Genomic DNA, 14,324 nt, shown 5'->3' on the forward strand with positions numbered 1-14,324 from the left:
AATCAGACTCCCCTGGAGACTATTACAGACTGCTGAAACTATTTGGCATCGAGGCAATAGTAAATAGACAGCGACATGACAGACATGATGGGGAAATGAAAGAACAAAAAGTGACAGTCGGTAAATTGAAGAAAAACTTGGTTCAAATGTAAACAATGGATTGCATACAGTATCAGAGAGTGGGGGTGAGGAGCTGAAGGGCAGAGTGGACTGGCTGGAATGCTGAAGGATGAGGGGAGGGAGGAAAATCTCTGTTCTCAGCAGAACACGGAGCAAGAGAGGTTTGGAATATGACAAAGTAAACAAATAAGTAATTAAATCACTGCCAAGGAGCAGTGAGAGAAAACAGCCCTCCCTTTGCAAAGGCAGATGGAAACAAATGGTGAGGGGGAGACAAAAGGGGGCAAGAGAGAAAAAAAGTGGGCTACTGTTCACAACAAGATTAGAAGAAACACGGAAGAAACACACCATTGATGACAAGATTAATGACACAGGCAAACAGAAGCAAGCACTACGTTATCAGGTGGGGAGCCAAAGTATAGACAACAGTGGGTTACAACAGTTTTGTGTTACAGCCTTGAGATAATCCTCAGATAGAACTTGACGGTCGCAGTGCAAACTGGGCAGCTCACTCGTCCATTACACGCAGAGTCTTACCATTCTTGTCTATCTAATATAATCATAACCCTCGCCAAAGATAAGGGTGTGTTATTTTAGAGAAAGCCTGAATTTCGTGGATATCTCAGGCATAACCTGAAAACGCATGTAAAACATGAAATGCTGAAAATTCTAGACTTTAGCAAGTTAGACTAACGAGTTTAAAGTAAACTGATAGAAACAGTATCCTTCTCTATTTCTATCTTACTTTGTATGTAAAGTGACCAAAATGTTAGCAACCAGAGTGGCTTCAACAGAAAGATAGAGATGCACAGGTCAGAATTTCTGGTCTCCACTTTTTGCAAAGCTTTTACCTGCCTCTACCAAATGTATTTGGTAGAGGCAACCTCTTCTTTCCGTTAAGAGGAAAGAAGAGGTTGCAATAGCATTAGAAATAGTTTTTTTCCCTATTGAGTGGGTAATTATAGTAGCCTCGTGAGACCATCCTGATCTCGCGAGCTTTCAAGGTTTCACTCGCAGATCAGTCTGGCTACTCTCCGTTAAAGAAAATTTGGAGCCGTTCACCAAACGAACGTCCAATCAGAGTTGGCTTTGAGGCGGGTTGAGGTGTGACGCAACGAGGAGCGCGACAGTTCAGTCTAAACAACATGGCGGCTTCAGCCGATGAAACTAGCGTTAGCGTGGCTATCGAGCAAGTTTTATCGGAATTACAGAGTATTTCTTTGCTGAGCTAACGAGCCTTTACCTGCAGCAGCAAGAGTAGCTTGGCTTGTGGTTGTGTTTTCGTCGTCGCTCGTAACAGAGTGACAACGAATCTGATTGGTTCATTTGGCCCGTCTATCACCAACATAGGCCAATCAGCTAACCAGTATTTTCGCCCCTTCCCAAAATTACTTCAACGGAAGGTTTCCAGATGGATATGCGGAGCAAATCTATCTGGCGGAGTCAGGTAATAATTATAGAGCAGCAAATTAAAACAGGGTATAACACATTTAAAACACAAACACATAATTGAAGAGTTGATATTTTAAATTATCGTTAGCAGCCAACATTAGTGACTAATGTAGTAAAATGTGGTCAGCATTGTTAAAACAACTGACCCTGCATGGAGTAACCAATTGGATTTACACACCTTAATTCTGAGGTTTTCAACAGACTGTCAACATTTCAACACCCAACATGTTTCATGACAGAGTTAGAAAACTCCAATGGAAGAAAAAAAACACACACACACAACAACTTTGTGGATACACCTTCAGCCTTCCTATTATCTGATTTAAATCTGGCTCTCTCTCTCTTTCGATGTCACAGTGTGAGGCCTTGTCTACACGTAGACAAACACGGTACATTTCCATAAACAATTAAAAGTGAGAAGACGAAGCACAACCCTGAAAAGGCTGTAGTGGGTTTGCCGGGCCCATCAGTGGTACTGTGACCCTGCCAAAGAAACATGCAGAAAACACCGGCCAATGCGCAGCACAGAGAACTAGGATGTAAAGTAAATACAGCACCACGCCCAGGGATCACACATAAGAGACAAGATGTGTAGAGCGGGCTCGTTAGAAAGAAAAGTCCTAGGACACTACTAACAGCCAAAACGAAACCACAACAATGGACGGCGCCATCTTTGTTGTTATTTGTGAGAGTAAGGCGCATGAGTGTTACAGAGAAAGGCCAAGTTACAACGGCATTAAGAAAAGATGCGGCTCGCATGAACACATGGAAAAATGAAACCACTGTTTTGAACATCCATGTGGAGGAACAGCCTTAATTAAAAAATTAAAAATAAATACCGTTGCAGATACACCTAATGCTAACACCCTGAACACAAAAAAAGTAACCCTTGTTCAGTGCCCTTTTGTCTGTCAGTTCTTGCCTCATTATGAGTACTGTGAACCGGAGTGGCCAATAGGAAATTTTGCCACGGTATAATGCTGTGACAAATAAAAATATTCTTGATTCTCTTGATTCTAATCTTATCTCCGTGGGGATGGGGCCTGAGTCAACATGTTCTACAAAATATAATGTCCACCTAAAAAGCTTTTAGTATTTCTGTGATTCCTCTGACTTTGTCTTAAAACGCCTCACCAATACTAAAACCTACTAACCATAACATTTGGGAATAGGGTTCTACTAATGAGAGAGAAAAATATTCACCAGTCAGAGCAGATCAACCATAAAATTTGGTCGGTTTTGGTCAATGTCCAATTTCTTTGTGCATCTCTAAAGTCCATGTTTCAGTGCACGCACGTTGGTCAAAGAAGATGTAAGCATTCTACATTTAAAACAATGTGAAATTGCTGCTTAGGACGTTGGTATAAGTTTACAGCCATGAGGGCCTGAGCTTAAAATGGTATATTAAAAACAAGCGATAGATGGATGGAAAAAAAGATACTAAAAACAGAGTTCCCACTGAGAAAAATTATGAAAAGCACCAGGGGATGTAGACAGGTATAAATGGCATTACCAGGAGGAGCACATCTCACAATAGCATCTCAATGGGAAACACTTGCTGTGTATTGGAGGAATCAAAGGGGTGGGAGGAATATGTGGTAAACGGGGGCAAATGATTTTATGAAAATAACACATATTAGTAAATTGTTATGGCTCTGCGTGGACATGGAGGCTTGTTCCAAAAGTTACGAGAGAGACGATGGAGTCTGAATTTGCTTTTGTACATATTAAAGCAAAGGCAATGGGAGGAAAAGAAGAGAGGAAAATGATGATAAAACCCTTAAAATCATGGTCTGCTGGGATCATTGTGGCATTTCCTGTTCATGCTGACTTGGCTAAACACAAACATCCCCCTCTCCTTATTATGGACCAAGCAAAGGCAAAAAAGACATCTTATCTCCAATCGTTTCCTTCATGTGTAAACTTGTATCTAATTTGCACTTGTATCTTTTTTTTTTCCTTTTCTACAACCGTTTCCCATTGTACTGATCTTTTCCTCATTCCTCATCTTTTCAGCTATTCCACTCATGAGTTCTGTAAAAATAATCTATTTTCGACTTTTCTGTTTTATGAGCTTCTTCATTTTAGTAGAATTATTTTTCTTTTTCGGCACTGCTGGTCTTGTTATTCCTCTGTCCTTCTCAAAGAAATCCCCTCCTCTATTCACTTAAAGCCCAATTTCACTTCCTTTTCCACTCATCTCCGTCAATTAATTCACGTTCTCCTGGCAGGCAACTTAGCTTTCTCACTGGGGTCGTCAGGACAACAGGAGCCCCTCAATCCCACCAACCAGGCGTATAAACACGGAAGGAGAAAGGCAGCTAAAGTTCTCAGCCTAGAGAATGCATTCAGTGTAACTTTGCTTCGAATTGCCAGTTAACCCTTAGAAATTCACAACTGCAGCCAGGGAGCTGTGCTATTACCATGGAGTCACAGGAACAATTGCTTAAGCAGCCAAAAACGCAGAGTGGATTATGACCTGTGTTGTCGGGACAGCAATGAGAACGAGACAAATTGTGTTTCTCTTTTAGATTTGTGCTTTGTCTGTCTGGGTGTGTATCTGTATCTGTGTGTGTGTGATGGTTTCGTAATTGTGCAATTACAAGCTAAATAACGCTGAATGATAGCTGTGTTGTGCTTGGCACTGACTGACAGTATGACAGAATGTTTCAGCATGCACTTGGTTACTTGCACAACATTCATTAAAACTCTTTGTTGTCAAGGCTTTGGCTTCTGATGCAGTGAACGATATCCTTGTACATCTGTGATCACTGGCTCTTTGGGTCAAACTCAGCCGTGAGGAATGACAAGCTGTACACGTATTGAAAAACAAAACACCTCATTGTTTGTTTAACTCTGATTCGCATTAGCTAAACTTCCAGGTATGGTCCCATAAAGAAGCTGGTTTAACACCTTTAATATTTTGGTAGGACAGAATCACATGCCGGTTTTGTATCAGAGCAGGAGTCAGGAGGCCGTCACGCGTGGAAGTGCACTAAACGATGGGTAGATTAACACAGAGAAGTCAGGAATTTCTAAGTTCCCATTTGCTGACCTCTGAATAGATGGTGGTCAACATGGAAGTGACGTCATTTACAGCTCAGAGTTTATGAAAACAGAACCAACGCGTTGGCTAAAAGAAGAATGGTTAGCCTATTATAAATACTTTTAAGAGCATCCTTAGCAACAACACAAGAAGTCACACTAACATCTGCACCATTAGAAAATGAGTTTTAATGTACTTAGGTGTCTAGAGCTTTTTTGTACACATGTTACAGTAACAATGAGAAGGTTATGACATTAGTTACAAATTAGTTTTAATCACTTATAGTAAACCAGATGGTCACATAAGAAGATTCTCTCTTAGATAGAGAAAAAAAAAATTAGAGGTGTGATTATGGTGACAAACATGTTGGGTATGGACCATCGGGGTAATTTCACACAGACACCTGACAAAAAAAAAAAAACTGTTGTTTTAAACTTGCACTCAACTTGTACCTTATTGTATGGAACTAAATGCAATGTAATTACAATCTGGTGTTTTGGAGTGTTAGATTTCTCCAGTTAACTAGAATTACATTGAAAAAAGACATGTACATCAAACATAAACATTATGTCAGCAATGTTTTACATCTATCAGGTACTTATCAAGTGATCAATTAAGTTAATGTATCACTCAAAACGGCACCACACAAGTGTGCGCATTACTGGTATGAAGAAGAAAACAAGCTAAAGCACAAATTTAGCTGTGTATGCCATTCAGACATTGCCAACACTTCAGCCTGGGCCAAAGTCATAAACTCGACAGGAGTCTTTTTTTCTTCTTTTTTTCTGCACGTGTAAGAATTGGAGCAGCTCATTGAATTAATACAAAAACATCCTTCTCACCAACATTGTAAACAGCTTTATAAAAGGCAGTACAAGCTTATTAATCCAAAGCTTATTCTGATGCCCTCTCTACTGATGATAATGCTGAATACAAGAACTGCTGTGGTTCAGTACTGTTCAATGTTCAAAACATGCTTTTTTTTTTTTTTTGCTTTTTTTTAAATCAACATTAAATTAGTACATATTTATTTTCATATCAACCACTTTTCACTGGGTAAGAATGTTATTTGGTTCCACGGTTTGTTTCACCTTTTGATACGTACCAAAATGGGATTTCTGTCTACTGTTACACTCCAGGGAAAAACAAAACTAGTTCAACAAATAAAAAGTCTTCCCACAGAACCTTTTCTATGGGAAGTAATGACACATCTAGTTGTGTCTGCTTCTACTGGCCTAACAACGAAATATTTCCTTTTGGCACTGTAATCAGCTGAAGCACTCTGTATATTATGGGATTTTTGAGAATTTAATGGAACATTGGTTTAGAGGACTGGAACCACTTGGCACAGGCTGGTATGAGATTCTCATGGTATGATAACTTTGAACAAAAGTACCAAGGAGTTACAGCATTCAACAACAACAACAACAACAAAATGCTTTTCAACAAAAGTGCATAACATGAAGTTTTCATTTCCATTTTAAACAAAAAAAAACAACTACAATTCTGGTTACTTAAGCAACACATACAATAAGGAACCATTAAATCTAGGAGTTATAAAGTGCTTTTTTGCATCGAACTATGAAGTCAAAAACTAAGGCCTCGGATGCCACTCTCATGTATATTTTAGATGTTCCCTGATTCGAGACGCCTGATGAGCTAATTATGTCATTTGAATCTGCCATGTTGGACCAGGGGCACGTCTAAAACATCCAGGACTCTGGCCCTTGGGGGTCACATTGTGACAAATAACAGCATGGGAGTGCCACAAAGTCATCAAAGTTTTAATTCTCTACTTTTGAAGTATTTCTGTGGCAATCTCACTTTTGTTTGTGGTCTTCCAGACAAGGTACAGAAGCAAAAAAACTACACACACATATCACAAAGTCCCTATTACCATCTGGAGTCATGTCTCATCATGCCCAAAGCGTGCCATTACTCTGCTGATCCGTTGTGGGCAACTAAATTAATCTAAACAACATTTAGGCAAGTAGAAAGCAGTTGTTAAGCGATAAGTGATGAAATCGGACTGCAAGTTTTGGCTAAGCAGAGAAGCACAGTATAACAGCCATTATACCAAAATTATCATAATTTCAGAGGGGCCACCCACAGGCAGCAGGGCATTCTGAGGATTGTGAAAAAGTTGCAACCCACTTGGTTCGGTACTTTGCTTTATACTCTTTGAAACTGGAGAAATGTGGCCTGATTACTTAGAATTCACTGCTTTTGGCGAAGGCATTTTCTTGCATATAGGCCTGCGTATACTCATTTTACAAGCCTTAACTGGGCTCAATTATGACCAAATGTCAACAATAAAGAAGAAACTGGTTTTGCAAGGGTTTCAATGTAAAAAAAGAGATAAGCAAAACAAGCTTTTCTTTGCAAATAAGTGGTGATCAATGTCAGGTGGGCCGCCGGTTACCTCACTCCGCCAGATAGATTTGCTCCGCATATCCATCTGGAAACCTTCCGTTGAAGTAATTTTGGGAAGGGGCGAAAATACTGGTTAGCTGATTGGCCTATGTTGGTGATAGACGGGCCAAATGAACCAATCAGATTCGTCGTCGCTCGTAACAGAGCGACGACGAAAACACAACCACAAGCCAAGCTACTCTTGCTGCTGCAGGTAAAGGCTCGTTAGCTCAGCAAAGAAATACTCTGTAATTCCGATAAAACTTGCTCGATAGCCACGCTAACGCTAGTTTCATCGGCTGAAGCCGCCATGCTGTTAAGACTGAACTGACGCGCTTCCCGTTGCGTCACACCTCAACCCGCCTCAAAGCCAACGCTGATTGGACGTTCGTTTGGTGAACGGCTCCAAATTTTCTTCAACGGAGAGTATCCAGACTGATCTGCGAGTGAAACCTTGAAAGCTCGCGAGATCAGGATGGTCTCACGAGGCTAGGCCGCCGGTGCCAGGCGTTGTGTAAGAAGCAAACATGGAGGGAGTCAAAATCAGCGAGTGGACTGGGCATTGGTTCAAGGTGTACACTTTTTAACTTCCCATTTCCAGTAAGCCACGTTTACACTATGCTGCTATTTGTGTGAAATATCAGTCAATCTAGTTCCCTTAGAAGGACAATGTGCTCAGCTTTAGAAGCATTATCTTGACAAAATGGGGAAATCGAACTTTAAAACTTTCTCACCTGCTTGCAGCAAGGTTATCAGCAAGATTTTATGCAGCTTCACATTAGGATTACATAATAGGCTACATATCAAAAGATGACATTAATATGACTTATTAACAAATCAGTCTTTGTGAATAGGTACAGGACAGAACAAAAAAGCAGAGCCTGGGAAAAGAAGTTCAAACTGAAGCCGTTTTGATTGTTTCCTACATTATAATTATGAGCAGATGCCTAAGCAGACACACACATTTTGTCTTCCTCCCTACTATTCTCTCTTTATGCCCACAGGCGTATTTTACGTAGCAGGTAACCTTAAACCTAAGGACTATTGAGGTATCAATTAATCATGCATGAGCCTGTGGAAATTCTGGCAAGTAGCAGCAACACACACACACCCCAGGTCTGAAATAGAGGCTCTAACAATTTAAAAGGGTAATTTACTTCAGGAGTTCATGGTGATGGAGAGTATATATATATATATTGTCAAACTCTTTAACGTTGTCAGGGCTGCTTGAGGTGATTTTGTAATGAATGCAATAGTCTTATTTCTATGTAATAATAGCATGTACTGCATTGAACCCTCAATAACGTTCAGATTGAAAGGCTTCACAGATTAAGTGCTAGATCCTTCTTAATCAATTGTAAGCATTTAGGTAAGGCATGTTTATTTACAACGCATGTTTCAGTAACAAGACGATTAAAAGTACTGTACATCAACAACAACAAAAAAAGAAAGCATTATAGAGTAAAGAAAGACATTTCAGAGAAAGCACATTGTGTGAAAGATCAGTCAATCTTGTTCCATCTAGCAATATCTTCTCCAGCAAAACCCCTTCAATAAATGATGTCCGTTACTGAACGTAAATGGGAAATATGTTCCCCTATTCTAGAGCTAAAGAATTGTAGGAAAGTCTTGAGCCACACCTAGTTCCATAGTTTTAAATAACCAACTCTAGACTATCTTTCTTTCTGAACCTTTCCAGTTGGACTTCAGGTACCAGTTGTTTTTTCTGAAAATATGTATTTCAGTCATTGTACCTGACTATTTTCAGGAGAATGATTTGCTTATCCACCAATTTAACCATGATCACCAAAGCCATTCAAGCTAGAAAACCCTCTTACAACGTACACATAAGGTAAGGCAAGGTAAGGCAAGGTAATCTGCACCTACAGGCACTGCAACTAATTTGTCTTTCCTGGATTTATATTTCTGCTTCATCAAGTACTGTTAATTTGCTGTTAACAGTTTTAAAACATCCCTCTTCTTATGTTATTCTTATTTTGTAAGGTATTCATTTCTTAATAGGCTGTCTCTAACAAAGTGCCCACAGATGCAACTATAGCTTGTTCTTTTGCCAGGTTGTCTGTTATAGGCTAGGCGCGACTCTGATTTATCACTCCTGTTTCTAAGTGTTTTCTGCTTTTTGCTTGGATGATTTAGTCAGCGTTACGGCTGCATTCAAGCTGTCCTGGAAATCAGAACTCTGATCGCGTAATAACATTACATGCAAACCATGCACCTTCCAGTAGGATGTGCATTTGCATAGTCAGTGACCAGGCTAACTACTATTAGCTTTACAAGCCAACAACAATGCTATTCCACAGTACGCACTGAAGCGCTGAAGTCACATGTTCACAATGAGATATTGCTCAAAACTTTTGAGTGTTTCAGTGTGAAACAGACCATCAGGAGTGCAAATAAGCAGTTGATTCCTGCAAGTGAGACTAGGTTCTATACATACCGCAGCCATAGATTTAATATAGAAGTGTTTGGCAATATTCAACTTTCCAAGTTTCTGGCTTTGGACTCTGTCTTCCAAGTACAAATCTAATAAAACATACGACTTACTTAAAAGACCAAAAAGGAACAGGAAGAGAACAGATGGATTGAAAGAGTGGACCTTGAATGAACGTATCAAATAAATTATTGGCATAAAAGTGAAACTATGTGTCTGTGTGAGCACGTTATAGAAAAATGGGTGAGTTAAAAAATGTGTACAGTAGTTACAGCAGAGCTGTTATTCCATCAGAAACAAAGCGGACCTGCATTGTTCGCTTTAGGAATAAACTGTCAAAGCCGAGTTACTGAGTGTTACTGCAATGAAATCCCATATTTACTTTATGTGTCTGTGCCTGACTGCAGTAATCTCTACTGGGGAAAAAAAAAAAACTTTCCACAAACTTGGCACACAGTATCAAAGTGTCCTGCAGAAAAGACGCCTTTGAAGAACTCTGCCCCAGCCCACAAGGTCCTCAATCTCAATATACTAATTAGCCATTCTAAAGCATTGTTAGATAAGATCTCTCATGTAAAATGCTTTTAAATATTGAAACTATACTGTAATCTGTCTGCACGCTCCCACCCTTTTGCTATTACATGTTTGGCTAAGCTGTTGCAGGACTCGGTTTAGCAGTTCTCACTGGGACTCTCCTGGTAATGTATGCTTCTTTGTTGCATTTAACTTTGTCTTACATCTAAAATGCTCCTAATGATAAAATCTCTGGTGCGCACAACTGTGGTGGTTTCCTGCACAAAGGATCATAGAATCACTTTTTTTATTTTATTGTTTGCAGATCATTTTTATTCTTTCCTCTTATTTCGCAAACAAACACATAACATATGCACAGGGTGCACGTTTCCAGCCCAGAAGGAACAAACTTCTTGGCGTTCAAAGAGAACAGGCGGAGACCTTCAAAGCCGTACCCAGAGCATGGAGTTGTGAGTGAAGGATGCATTGAAAACGCTCCTCTTTTTTGGGAGCCTTGCTCACAAAAGCCCTGTTTCCCATTCAGAAGACAAGGTCATTAGATAAAGCACACAAGGACCCCAAGGTCACACGGTGGGGGGGCGGGATCATTCAGTGAACCGTGCCTCCCACCCTGCTCTAAACAAACTCCTCAGCGTCTCCAGATACACATGTGCAGATAAAAAAAAAAAATACATATTAGCTCAATCTGAAAATCCTTCCAAAGCACACAGAAAGAGAGGATGGAGCTCAGACATTAACAAATCCCTGTCAAACCTCGCTTATGCAGCCTTCTAAACATTACCAAGTAGATGTTAAGGAATTTGTTTTCCTATTTCTTTGCCATCTATGCAGAAAAAAACACCCTGAAACATGGAAATACTGGCTCAGTGCAGGGAACCAGTATGAAGTGACTGGCTTTTCATAAGGAAACTCATTTCCTGAATTCAAATTAATCATACTTAATAGCTAAGTCAGAAAAGAAGAGTTGGTGAAGAAACACATCAGATTTACTCCTACAGTTGCACATGAGGTCATCAGCTTAGACCCACCCTTACACTGCAAAATGGGAACTAAAAGTATGTAAAATATTCTTGAAATTAGTGTATTTGTCCTTGATTTGAGCAGGCAAGTTTAAATGATCTGCCAGTGAAATAAGACTTAAAATAGGAACAACTCCTCTCCATCATCTTATATCAAGTGCAGTATATCTAATTATCTTATATTAGGGGTCAAAAAATTTATTTGATTGGCAGATCATCTTACCTGCTAAAATCAAGGACAAATACACTAATTTAAAGTCAAAATTTTACTTACTTTTAGTTCCTTTTTTGCAGCGTATATACAGTCACATTCAATAAACTGAAATATATTTTTCCAGCTTATCTTTTGGAAAAAGGTATGTATTAAACATACCTTTCATTGAGCCCACATTAAAATCGTTTTTTATTGGTCTGATGTAATAATCTATTGTTACATTTTGTCTTTACATATATATATATATATATATATATATATATATATATATATATATATATATATATCAAAATGGGAAAGAAAGCGGGTTGAGGTGTCTCTGAACATGCAAGAGTGGTTGGTGCACAACAGGCAGTTTGGAGTAGTTCAGAAACTGTTCAAATCTCTTGGGATTTTCACACATAATTATCTCTTGCGTTTACAGAGCATGTTCTCAACAGCTTAATATCTAGGGAGTGGCAGATGTGTAAGAAAATGCCTCATTGATGGGAGAGGTCAGAGGAGAAATTACTAGCTTGAGAATTTGGAAAAGCAAAAGCATTTCAAATAATTAGTCATTACAACAGAGGTATCAAGAATGCCATCTCTGAAAATGCAACACTTCAAACTATGAAGCAAATGACCAGCAGCGGCTGAAAGCCAAACCAGGTGCCACTTCTGTCAGCTATGAACGAACCTGATGCTATAATTTGAACAAGTTAGCCAAAATTGGACTTCAATAAATTGGAAAAAACTTCAATGTTGTGTGAGCTCAAAATGTATAAATAGTATAATGGTGTGGGGGCTATTTTCATGACACACCTTAGGCCTCTTGGTTGTGTAATGTTTTAATGCTGGAGCCTACCAGAGTAATGTTATTGACCATGTCCATCCCTTTATGGCCACCATTTTCAAAGGATAACCAAAGGATAACGCACCATGTAACAAAGACCAAATCGCCTCAAACAAAGTTCTTGCAGATGGCTATTACTTCACTGTACATCAATTGCCTCAAAGTTACCAGCACTCAACCCAACAGAGCACCTCTGGGATGGGGTGGGACTGGAGACAAATGTCCTGGATGTACTGCGGAAAAACCTTCTTGATGCCAAATAAAGATGAGAAGCATTTCCTACACATAGTTGAATGCAAACCAAGAGAAATTACGGCTGTTGTAACACCTAAAGGTGGCCCAACACAGTCCTACCAAGGTCTACCTGTTAAGGAATGTATATATGTTTTTAACATTCCTACTGATTATAGCTAGAGATCACCAGTTTGTACCTGAAAACGACCTAGCTCCTAATAAATGAAGTGTAGAAAGGAAGAAAATGCACAGAGAAACAGACTGCTTTTGTTTGGAAAGATGGATATGTTGCCACAGTGGACAAACTGAACTTTGTGACAAAGAGACAGAGAGAAAAGCTCGAGCAAACCACCAGGTGGTCAGGTTACAACTTAGAATGATAAACTAGCAAAATAAGGAAAATAGGTTATCTAGGTCCGTTACTATTTTTTGAATTCAACTAACTGAACATTTCACCCTAAATAAATTACCTACAGTGTAACCAGTGTCGTGTGTTAGTTTGCATGATTGTTTCTTTACGCATGCAGGGTTATCTGCAAATTTAAAGAGTCTCTCCCTGAAAAACGAGCCCTGTCAGAGATCAGCACACGAGCAGAAACACGATCCCAGGAGAACTCCCACTGGAGAGACGGGAGCCCCAGAGCGCAGGGCGAGGGTGAGGCCACCAGCAGGCTACGGGCCAGGTGCGGCTCTCCCCAGCGTCGGTGCATCATCACCTTATGGCTGTGAACCTGCTTTGCATACGTTTGCTACCGCTGTGCCAGTAAATATAGCAGAGGTTGCGTGCAGCTCCCTGAGTTGGCCTCTACATCCCCGACTGGATTAATTCAAATCAAACCCCACCATTACGCAACTGCGTGCGCACTCTCGTTGCGCATAACCCTGGCACTATAAAACAATGTGAAGAGCAAGGAAGTTTCAACAAAGGCGTGAAATTAGCAAAGAGGAGGAAAAAAAGCTTCGCTTTTAGACTAAACGCATTAAAAAGTGTTACCAGTTGGTGGAGGAGCGGGGGTTGAGGATGTCCTCTTTGGCTGTGAGCAGCGACAGGCTGTAGGTGTCAAGGTTGACCGTTTGCCTGCTCATTGTGGCAACAAGATCCCGGACCACTCCCGCACAGCTTCAAGTGTTCACGGGGTCCCGGTGGGAGGTTTGTTTGGGGAAGGGGGGCAATCTGTTGGAGTCGGCCACAGAATAGCTTGAGCTCGGCCTGGAAAAAAGACGCACAGAGAAAGTATGCAGATTCAGGCAAGTAGTTCCAAAACGCGGAGCGGGCGATGTGTGCGCACTCACAGCTTGGAGGGGAGACGGCGACTGCACGCTGGTCTTTGTGCAGCTGGGTGGAATAAGTTTTCACCGAAAGCCCCACCTCCCGTTGAGAGAGTGGAAAGCATAATGACTTCACTCGCTGGGTCATTTGGAGGAAAGCTGTTCCAGCGCAATGTCAGTAAACGGAGAGTATTCTCGGTTCATAAAACGCAGCTTGTGTAAAAGTCACTTCTTAGTATATATAAAATGTTTGGCTATTGTACAACAACAAAAAAATTATATGACCGAAAAGTAAATGTATTTATTTTAGTAATCCCGTAACAAAACTGAAACTTGTGTAGGCTATTACATATTAGTAGTATATATAACAGACCGTTTTCTTGCTCATTTTGATGGATTATGGCTTACTCGTATTAAAAAAAAAACATAGTTCTGTTCTCTCCGAAAAGTAGAATATTATAAGAGTAGTAAAAAATTTCTTTATATACAAAAAATGTATCAAATGAATATCCTAGATATGCTGACATACACAGTTTTAACACGTTAACAGTGGTTCAGCAGTGAGTCATTGACACCTTCCACAACCCAGGTCAGTTCAAAAGAAGCTGGCCATGCACAAGGTGCTCTAAACAAATCATCTTAATGGAGAATTTGGTGAACCAAAGAAATATGTCTTAAAAAATCGTTTTACATGCGACATGGTTAATATGCAGAGGACTGTGGAGCACATTCAGTTTAAA

At 40.0% G+C, this 14,324-nt stretch overlaps 1 protein-coding gene across 4 annotated transcripts in view; it reads right to left on the reverse strand.

Moving 5' to 3' along the window:
* si:dkey-40c11.2 (drebrin-like protein A) overlaps positions 1–13,678 on the reverse strand; it is a 45,866-nt gene extending 32,188 nt beyond the window's left edge. For all 4 annotated transcript variants that reach the window (XM_021315811.2, XM_021315810.2, XM_021315809.2 and 1 more), the window contains exons 1-2: positions 13,609–13,678; positions 13,310–13,525 (exon numbers count right to left, since the gene is read on the reverse strand). In XM_021315811.2, coding sequence (XP_021171486.2) covers positions 13,310–13,401 — 92 coding nt within the window. In that variant the 5' untranslated portion in view covers positions 13,402–13,525; positions 13,609–13,678. The remainder of the gene's footprint in view (positions 1–13,309; positions 13,526–13,608) is intronic.
* Positions 13,679–14,324: the final 646 nt, after the last annotated feature.

The sequence above is a fragment of the Fundulus heteroclitus genome, chromosome 12 (genome assembly GCF_011125445.2).
Source record: "Fundulus heteroclitus isolate FHET01 chromosome 12, MU-UCD_Fhet_4.1, whole genome shotgun sequence".
NCBI classification, from domain to species: Eukaryota; Metazoa; Chordata; class Actinopteri; order Cyprinodontiformes; family Fundulidae; genus Fundulus; species Fundulus heteroclitus.